This window comes from Epinephelus fuscoguttatus, linkage group LG2 (genome assembly GCF_011397635.1).
Source record: "Epinephelus fuscoguttatus linkage group LG2, E.fuscoguttatus.final_Chr_v1".
Lineage (NCBI taxonomy): Eukaryota > Metazoa > Chordata > Actinopteri > Perciformes > Serranidae > Epinephelus > Epinephelus fuscoguttatus.
The window spans coordinates 40,614,404-40,637,218 of NC_064753.1; the positions used below are offsets into that span (position 1 = coordinate 40,614,404).

At 41.3% G+C, this 22,815-nt stretch overlaps 1 protein-coding gene across 11 annotated transcripts in view; it reads left to right on the forward strand.

The window, feature by feature from the left end:
- neo1a (neogenin 1a) overlaps positions 1-22,815 on the forward strand; it is a 248,723-nt gene that overhangs the window by 189,297 nt on the left and 36,611 nt on the right. For 10 of the 11 annotated variants that reach the window (XM_049597522.1, XM_049597561.1, XM_049597586.1 and 7 more), the window contains exons 8-11: positions 11,224-11,458; positions 13,681-13,835; positions 18,003-18,151; positions 20,996-21,134. In XM_049597522.1, coding sequence (XP_049453479.1) covers positions 11,224-11,458; positions 13,681-13,835; positions 18,003-18,151; positions 20,996-21,134 — 678 coding nt within the window. The remainder of the gene's footprint in view (positions 1-11,223; positions 11,459-13,680; positions 13,836-18,002; positions 18,152-20,995; positions 21,135-22,815) is intronic. The other variant, XM_049597570.1, reaches the window with a different exon arrangement.

The following is a 22,815-nucleotide window of genomic DNA, read 5'->3' on the forward strand; positions in this document are numbered from 1 at the left end:
TTATGGGCTGTGTTTATTGAGGCAGAGAGGCTGTGTTTTGCTGCTTGTAAGTTTTTTTGTCAGAATGTTGACCTACGCACTTTCTGCATTGTGAAGCCTGAAGCATCGGGAGTATTAGCTGGCACATTTTTCAGTATTCTGTACCTGACCAGACGAGTGCTGATCTCTCAGAGTTATGTTATTTAAAGGAACAGTGTAAAATTTAAAAGGCATTTAGTGGCATCTAGCAGTGAGGGTTACAGATTGCAACCAGCTAAAACTTCTTGGATAGAATCTCTTCAGTGTTCATTGATCAGGAAGTTTTTTGCACAAGCTGATTGGTCCGCAGAGGTCTCTAAAGCCCTGTTTCCACTCAGCATTATGGTACAGTTTTGGTCAGTTCAGTGCGCTTTTTTCCTGTTTCCACAGTGAAAAGTTGTGGATGGTACCAATAGAACCGTTTCGTACTGTCCCCATTTTTGGTCCCCCCCTCTGTTGGGGTACCTAGCACACAGATCTGGTACTAAAAGGTGGAGGTGTGAACACTGCAGTCTGTTGATTGGTCAATGACGGACGGTCACTCTTGCTCGAGCCTTGAGAAAAAATAACTTAATTCACTGGGACGACTGCCGGCGAATTTTAAGGTGCAATGTGAACCTGTAATGTTACTCAATGCATGAGTTGAAGACGTGAATCCATCAACACACCTTAAATTTCACTGTGACAGCTTTGACCATTACTTTAGTTTTTAAATGACATACACTTTTAGTAATGAGTGGATCTTCAAGTGTTTATATATATTAATGCTATTGATGTATTTGCAGTGGAAACACTGGAGTCTAGGTACCATGTCTGAAGGGTTACTTTTGGTTCCAAAGGTGCCACACCGAAGTGTATGGTGGAAACGGGGCTTTACTGACAAGAGCCAGTAGTCAAGCACCTGCGAACATGTGTTCGACTTAATGTGTGCTCATCTTATTTATAATCCAGACGCTTGGGAGGTTTTTATGATGGACTAAAATCATCCAACTTTGCGATCTTTGAGGACTAGGATCTGCTCCCTGTAAAGATATAAATGGCTCATACATCGATTGTCATTTTCAGGTGATTATACGCTAAAGAAAAGATACTTATTATATTACATTCCATTTTTAATGATATATCCCCCTTAAGTTGACACACTGTTGCTTTCATTTGTCTGACTTTGATGAGTCCCCTCTAGCCCCACTGTCGGCATCTTCATCACCTAAACATTGTTCCAAAAAAAGTATTTCAACCACTCAAGACTTAATGAGGAGAACTTTCATTTTGGGGATTGAAATGTGTTTCTTTTAATTAATAAAAGCTCTTTCTCTTCTGGGGAACGTGCCAGATTTCAAACATTTTTCGATCACAGCATGCGTGACCTAGAAATTGATAGGGAAGTAATGTTTTTTTTTTTTTGTTTGTTTTTTTGAGAATCAGTTTGAGACACAAAGAGTTTTTATTCTTTTCGGATTATGTCAGCAAGTTGGAACACCTCGTCAGTTTAAGCCTTTGTGAGGTTTGAGCTGCACTTTAATCTAGGCTGTCTCTGATTGTCACAGCGAGAGGGAATGTGTGCAGTCACTGATATGCTCCACCAATCTGATACTGTATCTCTGTCAGCTTCCCCTCGGCCAGCGATAAGGTGCACATAATACAAGGTGCAAGAAAGGTCCAAAAGTCAAATCTCGTACTCCTAACAAGGGTGTTGCCCTGCGGTGAAATGAGCTGGGATTTAATTATTTCCCCTTGGTGCACAAAGCACTTTCATGCTTTGTTGATGAATGCCTCGCATTTTTATTGTTTATATAATTGCTTTTCATTTATTGTTGTATTGCTTGTAAAGCACTTTGTAAGTGTTGAAAATTGTGTTAAAAATTGAGTTTATTATTGTTCTCGACAGGTTAGTCGAGAGGAAACGAAGAGAACAAAAAAGCCCATGCTTGGTCAGCCTTTTTCCTCACACTTCCCCGTTTCTCTCTTCACCTCTCACTTTGTCTTCACTTGAAACATTTGTCTTCCCTTTCTGACTCATTTTCCTTTGTCGGCGCATTAAGGAGCCGCTCAAATGTCATGAGCTGTCACGCTCGCTCATCTTTCCAGTCTTATCTTGAAAGGGAGCGAGGGGTGCGAGATTGTAGGGGGATAAAGCGGCTGTAGTTGTCAGCAGTTGCTCTGAAGAACCAGCAGCTTTCCACCACATTTACTTGAGAAGCCACAAGAGCAGGTTTTTAAGATGTTCTGTTGTTGCTTACTTATCTGTACATTTCAATGGCTACGTTTACATGCACAAAATATTAAGTTTTATGGCCTTATTCCAAAAAAGACAATATTCCTACTAAGCTGTTTACATGACTTATTAAAATTTAATATTTGTTTTATTCATTTTGCTTCTTCACATCAAAATAAGATTTTTCAGTTTTCTACCAGCGGTTGGACCGCGTGAACACAGCCTTCCACTTTCATTCCTTCAACCACTTTCCTGAAAAGGTCAGCATGGTAATATTAACATACAAGTCTTTCATTATGTCTAAAAGTAGGTGTGTTTCTCCTTCCAACCAGAAAAGTGGGCTTTTCTTTTGGGCATGCATCTCTACCGCAGCCTTGCTGTAACTGTTGTTGTGTTGGTTATTGTACAGTGTAACCATGACAACACACAGGAAACAGGAAAGATGACGTGTCTCACAAACTGCGGCTTAAAGAGATAGTTTAATTAATAATAATTAATTAAAAAAAACTGTTAAGAAAATGAATAAATCAATAATGGATGCAGCTACCTTGACATCACCCATTGGTTTGTGGACTGCTGTTTTGAAGCCTGGATTTCGGCATTTCAGATGTCGCCATCTTGATTTTTTTTTTTTGGAGCCAGTAGTGACCACATTTGAGCGAGATATGATGCTATAGGATGGTAACAAGAAGCTGAGGAGAGTGTTAGCAGACAGCCTGTCACTCAAAGCGACCTGCCCTTAATTCCCTTAATTACAAGTAAATTTAATAGGAGTGGGAATCACCAGAGGATCCACAATATGTTATTTTCATGATACTTGAGTCACAATACAATTTTATTGCGACTTTAATATGTTGCGATATGCTTAGTATTGTGAGCAAATATATTGCAATATTTTGCGATTTATTATCTTATTTCAACTGTAAATAATGTCCCCAAAGGAAAAGTTGTCAACATCTGTTTGGTTTTCAGTCTCTTCATTTCACCTCAGCCATTTTTTGCAGCAGCAGCAAAATGTATCTACTGTACCAAAAAGCTATTGATTATATTATTCTCGTAGGCTACCTAAAGTTTTATTTGTCTTTTTATATGAATAATTTGTATAATTAAAAAAAAACAAAAAACAGTACTTGGAACTGTGTGACGATACGATATTGCCACACAAAACATTACAATAATATGCTGTATCGATTTTTTCCCCCATCCCTAAAATTTAAGCCTTAATAAGATGTATACAGGTTAGTTGTATAAAAAATCACCCACTGTACAGTTGTCTTGAAGGGAAAATTGGCTATAGAGACAAAAAACATTTTTGTACCAGGCTGTAAACATGTTTATTTGTGCTGTAAATTTGGGCATTTTAACATGGGGGTCTATAGGGATTGACTCGCTTCTGGAGTCAGCCTCAAGTGGCCATTAGGAGAACTGCAGTTTACGATACTTTGATGTTGGCTTCATTTTATAGCCCTGGAGGTTGCCACTTATAAAACACGAAAACGAAAAATAAAACTTATTTAAATGCATATTCCGAATGAGGTGTACACATGTTCAAAGAACCTAATTAAAACCTTTAAATCCAACGTCTTAATCAGAAAATGCCATATTTAGAAAAGGTTATATGTTGTTTACATGACCTGTGTCAAATTCATAATGTTGTCATATTTGGAATAAAAGTGGAATATTGGTGTGTGTGTGTGTGTAAACATAGTCAGTGTCTCTGTGTGTTTTTGTCTTTGCTCAGAAGGATTTACCTTCATCCACTTCAACCACAGGCCGAGATCCAGCAGATACAGCATGTGCTGCTCACGCACATTTTCTCATCATGCGACTATTACATGTTAATATGAAGCGTGACAAAGACTTCCAGTTCTAATCGACAGTGTGCTTTGTGTCTGTCCTTTGAAGGCTCTGGACCGGGCTCTTTGAGTACATTGTTCACACATGCTCTATTCATTCTATAGCAGATAAAAGTAGTGACTCAGTAATGGACCATTAGCATTGTGCAGGATCTGTCTCTTATGCACTCATCATTACCGAACCACATTAGACATGGAAACTAGTTCTGAGAAAATCCATTTTGCAAGAGCCTGGCATGGCCTGCTGAATTCCCTCTGAAAAGGCTATCTGTAGTTACAGCGCTGTGGGTGCTTCTGGCAGATATCTGCATTCAGTAGATTTATGCTCTCTTGGTGGAGGTGCGTTAGTCTGAGCCAGTGAGGTAGGCTCTCTTATCTGGGTACTCAGACCAGATGATGAAAAAACTACTTGGCGTAGCTTTACAGCTACACTCACGGGGGAACACAGCAAAGCATTATGGAGTTAGCAGCACAAGATAAAAGTTTAAGTTATGAGGCTTTAATCAGAACTTTAACACTACTTCAATTATTTTAATTTCAGAAAGGGCTTTCACTTCCATTGAATATTAAGATGAATGCGTTGCCATGCGTGTCTTTGTCTCCACTGTTTTGCGTATTGGTTTCTCAGATTTATTATGCAGATCTAGAGTAACCTTCCTCGTTAAGCCTTAATGCCAGCCATTCATTACCTCTGGCACAGAGACTAATGACACTATTAATCAGCTATGAATAGAGCTTGGCAGCGGCGGTGGGAGGCTGACACCTCCTTACAGTAACAATTTTAGGCATGCATGTACAAGACAGATTGTCAGAAGGACACCGAAAACTGCCCAGCATGTCAATTACATACAGCTGACAAGGTATTTGAAGATGGAAGCTACATCTAATGGTCCCTTCCCACAATGCATTTCTTGCCGGTCTTTACTGTAACTCTTTGTTTGACCTGACACTGATTTAAGGATTATTTTTACTTAAGTGTGGTATTCCTTATTGTATATGCTTCATCCAGCCTTTTTATCTATGTTCCTTTGTTCTGAGATCCACACTGGACAAATTTACTCAGAGAATTAAAGCAGTGTGACCTGTTTCCAGCGTCACCGTGCACTCTCTGACCTCTCACACACCTTTCTCTCCATAGCAGCCCTCAAGCTTTATGTGCTCTCTTTAAAATGAATGCTCTGTTACAGTTCGGTTCAGCATGCCTGTGGCAGCAAAGCCAGAGATAAGGCTTTCTTTCTAAATATGTCCACACATACATGTCTTAAAGCTTGGCTCCATTTCTGTCATGCCTTATTTTTCTTTGTCAGTCAACAAGTGGTGGCCAGACTCCAGACGATGCAAAACTGACTAACATGAAACATATTTTGAACATATAGATTCTGTCCTGCTTTTATAGTCACATATTTCAAATTGTTTGCTCATTTAAGGGCTCTGAAGGTTCTGTGTGCAACACTCAGAACATTAATATAGCAGCAAACAACTATTTTCTGTGTGAAGATATAGTCCAGTAATGGCATCCTGAACAGAGAATAAAGTCAAACGTCCTCTGTGTGTGTTGTAACCTGAGCTTCTCTGTTCTTTGTTGTGGTTAGTGCCATGGATGTATAAAAAGAACTGGATACAGCGTTGAAGGCAGAGCCCCGTTCATTGCTGTGAAAGTTGGGCAGTGGCGCATGAAGCCAAAAAAGATCGAGTACTGCATATATAGAACCCGGATGATAAGCACTGCTTTTGCAATGTGTGGCCCTGTAGAGCAGGTGCATTAGAGACTTTAAGTTAAGCGCTCCGCTAACTTGAATTGGGCTAAAATGATTGAATCATTCAGCTTACGTTCTCAGACTGAATGGATCAAATTCTGATGATCTGATCTTATTTTGTGGAGGTTGTGACAGTTAAAAAAGATGATCCAATGATTTACAGATGTCTCTTTGGCCACTTAAGTCAATAGGAAAAAGTCTTTTTGGGCCCAATGGCATCATGTAGGATACGATACAATACAATACGATACGATACAGTATGTTACGATATAGTACGATGCGATACAGTACAATACGATACAGTACGAGACGATACAGTACGTTATGATATGGTGCGATACGATACAGTGCGATGCACTACAGTACGATACGATATTGTACGTTACGATACAGTACAATGCGATACAGTACGATACGATACAGTACGATACGATACAGTACGATACTGTATACTTTATTGTCCCCAAAATTTGTCTTGCACTCAGGAGCTGCGCAGGCGTTGCTGCCTTACAGCAGTTGTCCAGAAGAAATGAAGCATATACAATACAAACATTAAAACACAAAAACACACGTGACACGTTACGGATGTAATTACAGTGTTTGGCCACTACAAACATTGACTTTAAAGTTGGACACTCTTCCCAGGGTCCTGGTTTGTGCACAGCCCCTGTGTGTGTATCCCACAAGCTAGCTAATTTCTGCCGCCCTGCACTGCACTCATATGGCAGTTACTGCTTATAACATCTATGGCATCGATGCAAAAGTGCAACACCCACCTTCCAACTCTGAATCATAGATGTGCTCTGATTGTCACATACGGTGTCTTTAAAAGGAAAATCTGGGTGTTTGCTTATAACTGTCGAGCCATCTATGTGTTAGACTCAGTGATGTTTTATTTGTGAGCTGGAGCACAGTTTAAGATTGGCAGCTGACTGTGTGTCGGACACAGTTTGCACACTTAATTTATAGATTGGTAATTATCTTCATCTCAGTCATTTAAACTCATCTTCACAGACCTTCTTCCATTTGCTGAACTGGCTGTCACAATTTCACACAACCTCAATTTTACAGGGGCATTTGGGTTGACTGATACCATTCCACCCTAATGCATGTTGAAAAATATGATTTAGAAAATGTATTTAGAGTGATCCATTCTGTCAGCCTTTAAGTTTGTTTGGTTCTGTTACAGTCGCTGCTCTGCTGTAAGCAAGCTTCCATGCAAGTCTTTCTAGATTAGAGACTTTTCACATGAAGGTCGGAGGGCGGCCTCCTGTGGAGCGCCCCCTGCCTGGCTCTCTGCAGCCGCCACCACAGACTCAACCAGTCAGATGTCTTTGGTTTACATGTGAGGGTAAGTTACTGAAGTTAGTTTGGGGTCTGCCAATCCAAAGTAAAGCAGCAAGATGTCTTCAAATATTTTTGACCGCATTTATGAATCTCTCAATTTATTTTCTTGATCTCCCCCATGTTTCCTGTCTGTGAAACATTCCCAGTATTAGATTGAGTATTTCTCTTGTTTTAGGTTCGGTTTGATTGTTTGACGGTTTGTCAGCAGGATGATGGAAAATCTCTGGCCCTATTTTGATGAAACTTGAAGAAAGGATGTAGCATGGGCCAAGGAAGAACCCATTAGATTTTGGAGGGAATCCGAATTACAGGGCGGATACACAAACTATTATTTACATTTGTTGATGTTGCAAGATAAGGCATTTGGCCTTGGCGAAGGTCTGCGCTCTCTGATTGCCTTTCTAGTTTGTGTTGTTTTGTTTTTTGGCACAGTTTTCTGAGGGTTTTTCTGTATTTATTATGAAGGGAACTTTGTCTCCAGAACTGATTTGTGACAGTCTTTGTTGTGCGTTCTCACTGTGTATAATCCACTGTGTTCCTTGGATCGTGTTCCATCGTGCGTTCACATTTTAGTGATGCAGGAAGTGCTTCCTCGTCAACAAACACACTTCAAGCTTTTGTTTATCCTGTGAGCCTGCTTATGGTTGTGTAGTGATAGCCTCATGATGTGAGACACCAGTGTTGTTGTTTTCTCTGCTCTGTGTGTGTATGTGTGTGTGTGTCTCTCTTTATAAATGAGGATAATTGTTCAGCATCTGGTAATTTACACTGCAGTCAGAGGGTATTAGGAAGATGATATGTTTTCCTTTGTGTCTGGCTCCTTTCCAGCAAACTGGATTTGAAATGAAACGGTGGCTTTGAGGTTAAAGTGTCGACTTCCAGCTTTAACATTTGAGGTCGTTGACATCCATATCGGGTGAAGTGTTCTACATTAATCTCCCAATTTTATATACCCTAAACATACAGACAAGGCAACCGATGTTTTTTTAGGACCAGCCAGTGGAATGATCTTGACTGACCACATCAGTCACCTGACCTCGATCCATCTGAGTCTCACTCGCTGAAAACGAGACTGAAGGGAAAAATCCCCCGAAATAAGCAAGAAGAGAAGATATTGAGTGTCTGCTAATATGGCTGAGTTGTAGCTTCAGCCAGGCATCGACTTTTTCAAACCTCATATATGATGAATTGATTTTGTTTTAGGTTTGCGTCAGATGATCTGAAATGAAAGATTATAGTCAGCACTTTACCCTCATAAATCATTGTTTCATTTCAAATCCAAGGTGCTGAAGTACAGAGTCAACACAGCACTGAAGGTGTCACTTGCCAGAGGCTGCTGAGTGTACTCTGTGTGCACACACGCCCACACAGATGTAAACATACCTAGAAACGCTGTGACATTAATTTAAAGGTCCAGTGTGTAGGAATCAGGGGCATGTAGTGGTAGGAGTGGAATATAATATGAGTATGTCTTTTTTTTTTTTTTTTTAAGTGTATAATCCCCCAAAAATAAGAATTGTTGTGTTTTCGTTACCTCAGAATGAACCATTTATATCTACATAGGGAGCAGTTCCTCGTCTACAGAGATTGCCATGTTGCACTGCCATGTTTCTACAGGAGCCCAGAGTGGACAAACCAATAACTGGCTCTAGATGGGGTCATTCATATTGGGCATATCTACAGTAGTCTCTCCCTATCTAGAAAAACACTTTTTTTTTTTTTTTTTTTTCAATGTGAAACTGCTTCAGAGGTAAGGTAAAAGTTTAATGTCCCCAAGGGGCAATTTGAGATACAGACAGTAATCATGAGTACAACAAAACAGTACAATACAAACACACAGAATCCAGTATCACACACTGTCACGGGTAATTCATGGACAAGTAGTGGTCACTGCTGGTAAGATAAGTGAGACTAGATGGGATGAAGGATCTGTAACGCTTGGTGCTGCAGTTAGGGAGGCAAAATCTCCGCCCTGATGGAAGCATCTGAAACTCAACATGGAGGGGATGTTGAACCAGTGTTCTTACAGCTCAACTTGATCACTTTTTCCAACTTGTTCTTGTTTGTCAGACTCAGCTTACCAAACTGACAATGTTCAGAGAAAAACCGGACTCAACAAAAGCAGAACAGAACATTTTCATGATCGTCCTATCATCAAAACTCCTCAGCTTCATAAAAAAAAGAATAGGAGTTGGGTTGCCTTCTTAAAGATGCTGTCAGTGTTCACATCAAAATTCAACTTGTCATCTAAGACAGTGGCCAAATACTTGTACTGCTGCACTGCTGCCACCGGCTCCCCCTTGATCACACAAGGAGCAGGAAGGCAGGGCCTCCTCCAAAAATCAATAAACATCTCATTTTTCTTAGACACATTGATGTGGAGGAACAACAGGTCACACCAGTTAACAAATTCATTCAGTACTGGGCCATGATCATATTCTTATAATTCAGCATTGTCTGGTTTAAATCATTGGGTGCTTTTGTTTTGAAAAGGAGGAGACCTTTGAGGATGATTCAGCTCCTCATAAAAACCTCTTGAACGTCTGGATCTTATGTTATCAGAGGAAAGGGTTAGCAAACACTAGCGGGTGCTGGGTTAGCAGCCCATCTCCAACATGCCGTATAGCATCGGCAAAAACTGATTTGTAACTTCAGACTACTTTATTCAGCATTTTTACTGGTTTTAATCACCAGGTCTGTTTGTTTTGAAGAGGAAGAGACCTCTGCAGAGGATTCAGCTGGTTGCAATATGCAATCCTCACCACTAGATGCCACTCAATCCCCCTAAATCTTACTCACTGGACCTTTAAAGCTAAAGCTCCCCCAGAGGTTTGTGCAAATGCACAGTCAGTTCTTAATAAACACAAAGATCAGAGTGTTTAAATGGGTGAGAGTAGAGACATGTATGTGGACCAAATAGCAGCAAATGCTTCATATCACTCCAATAACAGAAGTCAGTGAACTTTGGGAATTTGAAATGTAAACAAATATTGAAAAGCCGGGTTAGTGGTTAGTCCACATGCCATGACAGACAAATACGCCGGCAGCCGCTTTGCATTTCAAAACAATTTCTGCAGTAATAATACACCGGTTGCACACTTCACTCTCCGTGCTCCTTTTCCGTATCTCGGCTTTGCCCTCCAGTCAATTTCCCTGACCTGCAAACAAATGGAAATGTCATACAGACTGACATTCTTTCCGTATGGTTTCGTTTCGCCCACTTGCCAGGCAAATGGAAAGCAGATCTCGCTGAGTCTGACCGCAGATTGTTCCTCCAAAAAAGAAAGAAAAACCACCAAATGAAATCACGAACATTTCTGTGGCCAGGCTGTGGAATGTGACGGCAAACGTGTTTCAAAAACATCATCTGGTGTGTTAGTTGAGAGAATCTAGACCTTTTTAGGGATTGGGTTAGTTCAGTTGCTGCACCGTGTCTGAACTAAAACATTTTGATTCCCTGAGCACAGACGGGCTTCCTGTGTGCATTTGAGAGGCTAGAAGGTGGCTTTGTCCCTGTCAAAACAAAGTCTACCTCCACCTGCCAGTTTTTAGTTAATAAAAATGATAAAAATGCAAACCAATCATTTTTGTTCATCAGAGATTGGCAGGAAGGTTGTCTGTGAAAATGAAATGTATGACGCTATGTTCTGCTCCCACTACCCTGACATTAGAGAGCTGTGTGTAGATCTGCATGTGTAGTCCCCCTTGTATTGTGCTTTTGTCAGCCTTGTGAGTGTAGTAGAAGTGTTTTATTTATGTGGTTCCTTGTCACGCCAAAAGTCTTTTTTTGTTACGTTGTTGTTATTTTGTTTTTTCTTCTTTTTTTGTTTCCTTCCTTTCTTTCGTTTCACTGTCATTTCCATTTCAACTCCTCTCCTCTCCTCTCCTCTCCTCGACCTGTTCCTTTTCGGATGCCTCTCTTCCCCTCCCACGCTGCCACTGTCTCCCGCCCCTCCCCGTCTTCGCTGCACCCACCCCTCCCTACTCCCTCCTCCTCCTCCCTCCTCCTCCTCCTACTCCCAACCCGAAGATGTAGCCCTGCCCTCTTTCCCTCCCCCCTCACTGACTCCTAACACTACTGACCATGTAACGCCAGGCTCCGGAGGTGTAGCCAGTCCAGCAGGGCCCACCCCCTCCGCCCCAAGAGATGTCGTGGCTTCGCTGGTTTCCACCCGCTTCATCAAGCTGACCTGGCGCCCGCCAGCCGAACCCCATGGAGACGAGTTAACCTACTCTGTTTTCTACAGCCAGGAGGGCACTAGCAGGTAGTACACAGACTAAGCTGTACTACTGCCAGGAGGGTACTAATACACACATTACTGCTGGAGTCAGCAGGGTACTAATACACATACATTCCTGCGCAGTAGTCTCAGACCACTCTGAAAATATCCAATTAAGGCAGTTAAGGCAGTTAAGGCACTTAGCATAGCAGTAAGTGTTAATTAATTAAAAACAAACATCCTTCCTCAAAGGATTACCTTTTAACATCCAAGTATAAACAAAACAATTCAGTTCCAACACTTTTTTTTTTTTAAGTGGCTCTGTGATGATTTTTCCCTCAGCTTCATGTGTAGAGGATTTACTGTGTACGGCTGAGGAGGAAATTTAAGAAGCTGAGAGGATTTTCCACACTTTCCTTCAGCGTTTTGGCTACTTTTTATGTTTTCCCTGTAAAATAGCTGTAAGTCATTTTCAGAAGTGGCCTTATGCATAAAAAGTGTTTTACCCTGTGCTGGAGCTTGAGATGCAAGTGCATACATTACTGTGTGTGCTAATGCATGGAGACGAAGAAGGCTGGGTTTACAGGTGCTGGTTTAGCTGGAACTGAATATACTGTTTCTACTTTAGATAGATAGGTGCTTATATGCTCATCATTGGTCCATTAATTGATTAACTGACAAGTTGATGGACTGAAAATGTCTCATTTGAGTCATTCATCAAACATTAACTGTTTAGAGCTCCATAAATGTGAGAATTTGCTGCTTCTCCAGTCGAGTTACTAGAGGAAAATGTTGATTGTACATTTCTGCAAACCACAAATACATTACGTTTGCACGTTTCATACGTATCATATCAGTGTTTCTTAAGTGATATAATACATATGATGACTTTTTCATCTGGAAGTGGAGGGCATGGTTGATGGCTTTTCACCTCTGAGACACTGCCAAGCTGCAAACTAATGTTAGAAACCAACAACACTGCTTGTTATTTCGCAATCCTTCACGGCGTTTTTACCTGTGTTTGTGGCACTGAACCTGGGTGTATTTAGCGGCACATTGCTGCATTTCCCAGCAGCATTTGTTGCACCGAACCAGGGCGTTTTTTTTTTTTAACAAACACATACTTCAGAATACTTCGCACATCTATTTTCAAGCAGGTGCACAGGAGAGGGACGAGAAGAATAAAACTTGTAGATAAGACTCCTGGACACTGTCTAACTTGGAAAATAATGATTTAATGCCACAACATTTCGGTGACTAGACCTTCATCAGGTCAGGTTTGCCCAATGAAGGTCTAGTCACCGAAATATTGCAGTATTAAATCATTATTTTTCCAATTCAGTGTGTAGGAGTCTTTTCTACAAGTTTCACAAACACAATATTGTAATATTTCCCCAGCAGTGTTTTTCACGGTACCTGGGTGTTTAGAGCGGCACATTGCAGCGTTTCCCAGTGGTGTTCGTGGCACTACACCTGGGTGTTTTTTACTGACATGTACCTTCTTTTCAAGCAGCTTTTATGCCTCCTAACATGGGTGTTTTAAGCCATAACATGATCTCTTCCTAAATATTACCAACTGGTTTTTGTGCCTAGACCTGACCCCACCTTCACCAGCGTTCTTGAGAAATGTTAAGTCTCAACATATCTGAGTAGGTAACGTGTAATGTATCTGTGGTGTTACGACTGCTGTCGTAATTTCTTTTTGTTTGTGTTTTGCTGCATATGTTCTCTGTTCTCTTGGAACTTGGGGAAGATGGGGGCCTTTCATGTCATGTCCCAGACACCCCTAGACTGGGCATAACAGTGGTTTTCAAAATTGTACAATTGGGTTGTGTTTTTCTCAGGTTTGTATTAGTGTTGACTGTATGTCTTTGAGTTTTGGTCCAATGCTATGACATATTCAGCAAGATGTCACCCCAAAGCTCAGGAAGATTTTATAGACTAAATAATTTATCTGGTAATTGGAAAATAAATTGGAGGATGAGTCAATACTGAAATAAGCCCCTTCAATAAGGCAGCAAATATACACATTTATGTCCATTAACAAGATGTTAAAATACTGCACATCACACCATCAGCCAATACGATTACAATCAATAATCCATCAGTTTATGTAGTACACTAAACTTTCCAGTTATGTTCTCACACTAAAAATGTATCTTGTTTTTTGTAAATAGAAGACATTTTTGAGTTGACATTGAGTTTTTAAAATGTTCTGCTGTGTGTGCGTGTGTGTGTGTGTGTGTGTGTGTTTGCGCCCACATCAGGGAGCGAGTGGTGAATACCAGCCGTCCCGGTGAGATGCAGGTCACCATCCAGAACCTCATGCCAGACACCAAATATCGCTTCAGGGTTGTGGCCCACAACAGCAACGGGCAGGGAGAGAGCTCTGCAGCGCTCAAAGTGGCCACCCAGGCTGAAGGTAAAGACACACACACACACACAAACGTTCATTTATATGTGCTCAGTAAACAGGACACATAAACATAAAGGCAAACTCCAGCCAGTTTGTTGGAAACATGTTCATGCTGGCACACAGAAGCAAACAGGATGCACTCAAGAGGAGCGCACAAATGTGCAAATAAACGTTCACACAAACAAATATTCACTCACATTCAGCATACGCTCACTTCAAACAGACACCACACACACAAACACACTCACACACACAGAGGAGGCTGTTTGGTGCTGTGCGTTATGGCAGACCACCCAACAGCAGACCAGAGAAACGCAGCGTTTTCTTCTTATAAGCCTCTTCTTGTTTATGCCCCAACATTTACTATAATCCCTCTGTGTGTGTTGCTTTAAACCGTGCCTACCTGTGTAAGGAACATCTGAAATTAGTATTCCAGGTTTTTTCTAAAACATTTCCCTCACACAGTCTGCTCAGAGATTCTGCTTTTGAGCTGAGGACACACAGGAAATAGTGAGGGGAGCGAGAGGACAAAGTGGTTCCCTTTTTCTTCTTTTCTCTTTGTGTTTTGGTGTGTAAGCCTCCCCATGGCTGCTGCTCCAAATCACTCAGTTTCACCCACAATTGAAAGTGCTGCAACGGGGATTTCCCTGCACACTGTCAGGGTGGACGTCCCTCACCTCCCGGCTCAGCTACAGCTCAGTCACTGTCACTTTGTAGGTCAGCCGCCGTTTCTCTACTGGTGTCCTTGGTTGGAGGGCGAACGTATCGACACACAGACACACAAATACACACACTGCACCTTAATGCCTGCCAGCAGGCGGCTAGCCACCCGTGGGGATAGCAGTGAGGGCGGCCTGTACCTGTGCAGTATATCTCTGTCGTGCATGTGCACTTTTAGTGTAACAACATGCTATGAATTGGAGCTTAAATTTTTGACCTGCGTCTGAGTGCCAGGCATGTGCACACAAGGCTGCACTGTGTCACCTCTCAGCAGAGACTGGTTTGATACACCTGTGCACACACATACACACACTCTCAAACCCACGTCTCTGATATCTGTGCACTAGGAGTTGGTGACATGGCCTTCAAAAAATATCAGATTTTCAGCATGTTTTAGTGATAATTTTATTCTGGATAATAGGACAAAATACTGAAAACATGTATTTATTAATTTCAAGCACAAACAGTGGCAACAAAATAAGTAAATTAATTAAAATGTATGACATAAGCCTTCTTCTTACCCTCCCTTTTCATTTGGAAAAATCCAAAAGAGACTGAGTTGTTTTGTTTTTCCACCTGGACCTGTATGCTCTGCCATTTTTCCTTCACTCTCCTCACTGTGTCACTCAGCGCTGACCATCAGACCTCCCAGCCCACACATGCACACACATACCTGCTTTGATTTTGACAGGCTGTTATGTTATGAAGACTTTCATATATTTACACATATTAAGTTTTTGTCAAGCTTTGCATAGGCTTACATTACAACAGGTTTATGACAAAATTACATGGCAGCGCCAATTCTTGCGTGCATACCACGAGATAGGAGAAGGAGAGATGCTGTGCGGCTGCCAGAGGAGCCACTGACTGAGTTTACTTTGAAAAGAGTAGGAAAAGTCTGGGGTGTTTCATAAAACATTTAGGGCTGTAGTCCCAGACGCCAAGGCCTCACGACAGCACTGATTCCACACTACTGATGTCATTCCCCTTTTTGGAATTAAATCGGGATTTATACTTCTGCGTCGAATTGACGCCGTAGCCTGACAATGCATCTCCCCAGAAATGTAACTACAAGTCAACGTGGACCTTTTGTCTATTTTTATAAGCTGAAACCATTTCCCTCAGTGGAAACAAAACTTTTACTTACTTTAATTTCACATGTAAGAAACAATAAATTGTGAAGACAATAAAGCCTCCTCAAAAATAGCATTTTAAGTCTTGTGTGTGATTTATCCTGGCTTCATATGAGCAGAGGAAACTGTCGCTTGTTGCTAGGCTAATTTATACAATGTAAAATGCCATCGGCTTGTGCTAATAACGTTAGCATGTTACATTTGTTTGGAAAACGTGTTTAGTATAAGACAGTTGTTTTGTCAGTGAACCTTGTGAGTTGTAATGGAGCCAAATTTCGTAAGGTTGCCTTTGTTAAATGTTGCTGTTGTCCCTGGTTTTATATGAGAAGAGGAAAAGTCCGCTAGCCGCTAGGCTAATTTATACAATGTAAAATGCCATAGGCTTGTGCTAAAAACATTAGCATGTTGTATTTGTGGGGAAAATGTGTCCAGATAAAGACAAGTGCTTTGTCTGTGAATGCTGTGAGTTATAGCGAAGCTAATTTGTGTACTTGTGTTTAACGTGTGTTTTGGGGGTGTTTTTAATCAACTAAACCAAATAGCACTTCACAGAAACCCCGCTGCCAACTAGTGTTTTGGAGGTGTAACTGCAGAGTGACACAGACAAACCACCACACAAGTATAAATGCTCACAACGGCCTAGGCCACATGCGTAGGTGGTAGCCTAGGTTCTTGCTGTGTGTAACATTATGACATCTTTGTGTCAATTGTCATAAGAATTTGTTTGTAATGACCTTTGAAGCAAATAGAGACCGGAGCCGAAATATCAAAGTTTAACAGAATTTATTATCTTGTACAAGAGGAGCGTTTCACAGTGCAACACACAAGATGAGGTTACAGAGGAAAGGCTCCCTGAGGAGCATCTACTGCAAGCTTTTATACAGTACAATTGGGCGTTGGAGTTCAGGTGTTTCAGTTCCCCTAATCTATCAAGTACAGACTAAATAGATAACAATGGTTTTCAGTTGGTGTGACGTCTTGTCACACTGTCCTCCAGATGACACTGTCCTCGACCTGTCTCTGACCCTCTGTTTCTCTCTCTCTAACCGCTTGCTGATGTTGCAGTTGCTATAGAATAAAACAGGAATGATCCTCCAGACTTGCACAACACAATGGCATGCTTAAACAATGTGATCATAATTTTTATAACATCAATAAGCAGGAATATTGCCATTTCTTGCCGCACATTATTGTTACCGCACACCCCTACCGTGCAGTCTTAGAAATGGTTGCCTCTCGCTTCTGTCAAAAACATCTGCAGCCAAAGCTTACGAGATTCATACAGTAGAGACACAGATCTACGTCTGACAGCACTTTAACGTCACAGTCACTTTGTCAGTTTAAGTCCAGTGTACAGCCACAGTACAGACACAACAAGAAATGTCACTGCCCATATCCTAACTGACATTTTCTATGTACGAGGCAGTCACAACTTATTAGGGCAGTGATACATATTATGTTATGTTAGCTCTGTCTTACAGCACACTGGATGTGAAATGAAAAATTTACTTAGAGGTTAAAGTGCTGACTGTCAGCTTTAATTTAAGTGTGTTTACATTTGCATCAGATGAACAGTGTAGAAATACCAGCCCTGTTTATCTATAGTCCCCTATTCTCAGGGGCTATAAAGTAATCAGACAAGTTCACATAAACTTGCATATGTTAATGTTCATGTTCTCATTTGTTTTTATAAGATGTCAGATTTTAAAGTTTAAAAATATTAATCATCATAACAGAATTAACACAGAGCTGAGTTTAAAGGTAGACTTCTTGTATTTGTGTAAACATTTAGATATAGTACCACATGACTGAACATTTAAGACATTTCTGCCCTTTGTGTCTTAAAAAAAACAGAGCTGATCCACAGACACACCTCTCTGTCTAATCCTGCCTCCCTGTCTTGAATATTCCGGCGCAAATGAGATAAACTGTCTGCCACACTGAATATAGGCTTGAGGCAGATGTTAGTGGAATGCAAGATGCACATGGATGTTTTTGTTGAGGCACACATTCGGTTTGTTTCTCGTGGGAATAACAAGAAAATCAAACATGGCTGGCAGCCCAGTCCAGAGGGGACAGATTGGTCTCCTCAGAGCTGCAGCGGACTGAGCCGTCTCGTGGTCTCAGCTCTCGCTAACACGAAGGAAATGTGGCTTTGAAGTAGCCAAGAAATGTGTTTTTGGCAGCGATCACTGGACATTGCTAAATTGAGTTCCTGTCCTCAAGATGTAACAAAATGCAACAGAAATGGAGAGAGCTCAAGATAAAACAAAGGAAAATTGTCAGGTTTGATGGTTTTCTAATTTTGTCTTTCTTCCAGTGCAAGTACCCGGCCCTGCTCCCAACCTCCAGGCGGTGTCCAACACGCCAACCTCTGTGTCCCTTAGCTGGGACAAACCGCTCACTGGCAATGGAGAGATGCTCACCTACAAGTTGTACTACACAGACAAAAGCTTTGGCACCGAACAGGTAGGACGTGGTGTTTGCTCACTCAGCTGTTAATTATGTTAGGAGAGAGCTTTTCAGGTATCTGAAACACAGACAGATTTGGTGACTGAATAAATTAAAAGATCTTTTTTGATTGCACATCACCTTTCATAATGAAGTCACACAAAACAATAGATTTAGAAACAAAATAATAAAAAGCTTGATGTGAAGACATTAAGATGGATTGAAAAAAAAGAAATAATACAGAACTTAATAATGCAAGTGAAATCTGGATATGATTTCAGATGAAAGGTTCTGTATCCAACATTCAGAGCAGTAATATAGCAGTAAACTACTCGTTGCTATGGAAAGAGATTCAGAGATTCAGACACTTTGCACACATAGTAACATGTCAGCACATAAATAGATGAGTAGTAAATAAAAATCAGAAATAAAAAATATGCCACGGAGTTCAGTGAAACAAAGGAATCTGTAGATAATAAAAATGTTAATAGAGTGATTATCAATAAAAACAAAAAATTACAGAGAATTTAAAAGACAAATTGCAGAGGGAATAAAATATTTTGAATACAGGTTAGTTTAGAAAATTCGTCTTGTCCAGAAGAAGCTGCAGTAGTTGTAGATAGTAGATATAGCGTAACCATGGCATCCTGAGCAGAAAATGAAGTCCTGCTACCATGGCGTGTGCTGAAGTCCGAGTTGCTCTGTGATTTGTTGTAGTACAGGGTCCGGCCATGTGTGCTTGTTTGTGCATGTGTGTATTCCAGCTCATTGCTGCTGCTTCGCACTGCACTCATATGGCACTTGCCGCTGACATCTGGACGACGTCAATGCAAAAGAGTACTGCTGACCCTTCCAGTTCCACCCAGTTAACACCATTAGCTCTGTCAGCACTGTTGCAGTTGTTTTGCGCTGTTTATGGAGTTAGCACCATTAGCTATTAGCCACAGGCTCAGCAACCTACATGTTGAAAACCTTGTGCAGAGAACTTGTACACTCTGAATTACGCATAGAGCTCCTTTAACATACAGTGCCATATTTTTAAATAGATGACACTGAACTATGATTCTGACTCAGCCGTCAAACATATGTAATATTTCCAGCATCAGGGCTTGTACACACGTTATGTTTGTTTGTGCAAAAACGAAAGTGACTGCACCCTGAGACAGACAAAGATCAACTATTAGAAAACAGCAGCACACACTGCATGTCACGGGACAAGGACCAACAAATCGCAGCCAGCAGATATTTTTACTTTCTTCTCTAAATATCATTCTATGCACAGGGGCTACCTAGAGCTTCATATCTATCCCTCAAACAGCACTTTAGGCCAAATACACACTCCCAAAGCAACGCCAGGAAGACGATCCACTCCAAACCTGTCATTTGCTTTGCAACATGAGGCACAACCTGCCTCTGCACCCTCGAAAGTTACCACAGAGAAGGCACAGAGCAGCACCCAGAGCCTGACCTCAAGCAAGACACGACATGTGTCCAGGCCCTCACAATGTTTCCTTGCCTGTTTTGCCGTCATTTTATTGATGGCACATTGTTAAGAGTTGGACAGAAACATGCAGCTCATGTCGTCATGTCACTGCTCACACTTGTAAGACCTTGTAAGAGGAGAAGTACTGTATGTAGCTGACGCTTAGTGCTGCAGGGTTCATTAGATAAAAAGAATATGACTGCACAGCCTAATGTAAATTGTGATGAGCTAAGGAGTTCCTAATCATTTGCCGAAAGACTCTTTGTACTGCTTTTTGGCCACAGTCTTTATTATGCACCTCACAGTGAAACACGTATTGTGCAAAAAGAAAGCAGATATGATTCACCCAGTGGTTTTCTGCAGGTCTAACTCCGTCACCAGAGTCGAATTTAGCTGGTTAGATATTGAGTCAGCCCCAGCAGTAGCAGTGTGCAAGCCAGTGAGGCATTAAAAAGCCTTTAATATGATAATGGATGAAACGTCAGCCAGCGTACTGAGTAATGATGCCTCAGCTCCCTGGAGAAGAGAGCCAGAGATGAGGTGAAAAAGGCAAGAGATGAAGAGAGGGCTGGAAGGAAAGGAAGAGGTGAAGGAAAGGGACGGAGCAGAGATGAAGTTAGAAAGACGCAGTGCTCAAAGGACATGAAATATTAAAGGACATGGGGAAGTCAGGGACAACAGATGATGTATCTTCGGGGTGATGCGGTCACAGGCGATCATATGCCCCGAGTTCAGAGGTTGCGCTCGGGCCGCTCTGGAAGCAAGATGAGATTTCCACAAAAGTCTCCACTTTTTACTCAAAATGTCACAAGCAGAGCGCTGAATGCAAATCGACTCGAAGTAATTGGGCATGTGCCAGAGTGCCCAATTTGTACAGCAAAAAGTCGTGATCACAGACGGCATAATTTGTTTCTCAGTGGAAGATGACATTTTTACACAGAATTACAAACAGAAATGTTAGTGTGATGAAATGATGAAAGCAGGCATCACATTTTGTAGCTCTGCCATATTTGAGAGATTGCTCGGGTTGTAAATCTATTTGAACTGTCTCATTTACAGCATGTTTGTGCCAGTTTCAAACTCGGATGCTAAAATTACAAAACTGCATTTATCAACATGCTGTCAGCAGTGAGATGCTGAAATGAATTTGTGTTTTGCCCTTTTTGCAGGTAACCTTTGCAAGAATAAAACATTTTCTTTTTTCATTTTAACTTTACGTGATTTGTTCGGTTTCCATCTCGTCTTTACACATCGAATTTCCAGTGAGCACATTTAACTATGAAGACTTATTTTGTTATATCTGGAAATATTTTTAATATCTGAGTTGAAGACCTTGATATTTGTATTTGTAGTCACACAATTCCTCTTCTCTCTTTCAGGATGTGGACATAGACAGTCAGTCATACACCATGACTGGTCTGAAGAAGAACACAGAGTACAGTTTCCGTGTGGTGGCCAACAACAAGCACGGTCCAGGTGTCTCCACTGATGACGTCGTAGTTCGCACTCTGTCTGACGGTCAGTTGGTTGATGAAGGGAAAATCTACGAAGACTGCTTTTATTTTATGGCATTCCCTGATTCATTTTTATACCACTGTGTAAAGTATTATAGATGTATGTAAAATGGAGTCATCAACAGCATATTTTAAATATAAATCTGGCAACTAACATTTTCACAGCAAGTTTTAACTTGCAGTTGATTAGGACTGTGATTAATGATTATTTTAGCAATTAGCGATTAACCTGCCGGTGGTGCTAACTTAGTTAACAGCGGTTAACAGGTTTTGCGGCTCAAAATGAAACCACTGGCTTGTGTCGCAGTTTGGGTCGGCACTGCTGTAGAATTACAGTTTTGGCATACATGGTTGCCGCCCACCTGTTTCCCTCCAGATGTCCACAGTGAGATTTTTTAAACTAGCATTTTTAACTATGTTAGCACCACTAACCTTGCTGACACTGCTAATGGTGCTAACTCAGCTAACAGTAGTTACAATGCTAATTTCTAGCTAAATGCTAAAAGTTTAATTTAGCTGCTTACTTACTGTGGCGACGGGGGGGAGACCTGAGGGTGGGTTCAGTGTTTCCACAGCAGCGCTGTTGGGTGGCGACGTTGTTAAAAGTGGTAATCGCCGAATCAGCAGCGACATTAGCTAACGTTAGCTTCCACCAGACCTGGGTGGTGTGCAATGCAGTAAACTGAAAGGTAGCAAAATTAACCTATAGACCAATTTGTAACCGTTCAAAAGTATTTTCACCGATTAATGGTGAACCTTATATACAACATAAAGTGAACCTACGTCACGAATCTTTGCATGTACATTAATTAAAACTCGTTGCAGTGTCACAAAACATAGTATTGCGATACTCATATGTATACTATCTTACACCCCCATTTAATATTAATTAAGTCCTCCTCGGCTGAGCTTTAACGTTAGTTAGCTCAGTGGTGCTAAGTGAGTTAGCAGTAGATGCTTATTCCTTCTATGGTGTGATACGGTTCCTACCAGTCCCCCTGGGAAGTGTGCCAGGCTTTGAAGCCAATTTTCAAAGTGGCCAAACAGTGGAGTTACAACTTCCTGGTCTCTGACATGATGCCCTGCGGCCCAAAAAGACTTTTTCCCATTGACTTATGTGGTGAAAGAGACGTCTGTCAGTCAATGGAGACATTTTTTTAACGTCATAGCCACTGCAAAATTAGTCCCTTTATTATCAGGATTTAATCCATTCGGTCTGATAACATCTGCGAAGTCGAGAAGAGCTGCACGATTTTGTTATTTATCCCCATTCAAGTTAATGGAGCACTAAAGTGGAAGTAGCCGGCTTGGTCAGTGGAAGTCTCTAGTGCGCCTGCTCTGTGGGCACAATGATGCAGAAGTAGTGCCGATAATCTGGGTAAAAATATACACTGCAGCAACATCATATTGGATCATGTGCCACTGAACAACTTCCATAGGAATGAACAGGGCCCTGCTGCCTTGCCATGGCTCCTGCCTCTAATCTATACCATTGTGGCACCTCATCCCTGATCTGCAAAGCACTCACAATTACACATGATCCAGGGCATCGTCCCCACAAGTACTTAACCTACTCCTTTCTGGACGCAGGTATAGACTAGATTTTAGCACAAGCTTTGTTCCAAAAGCCACACAAGGTTTGTGTATGTTTCATCTTGATTTTACAGGAGAACCAGACTGTGGTA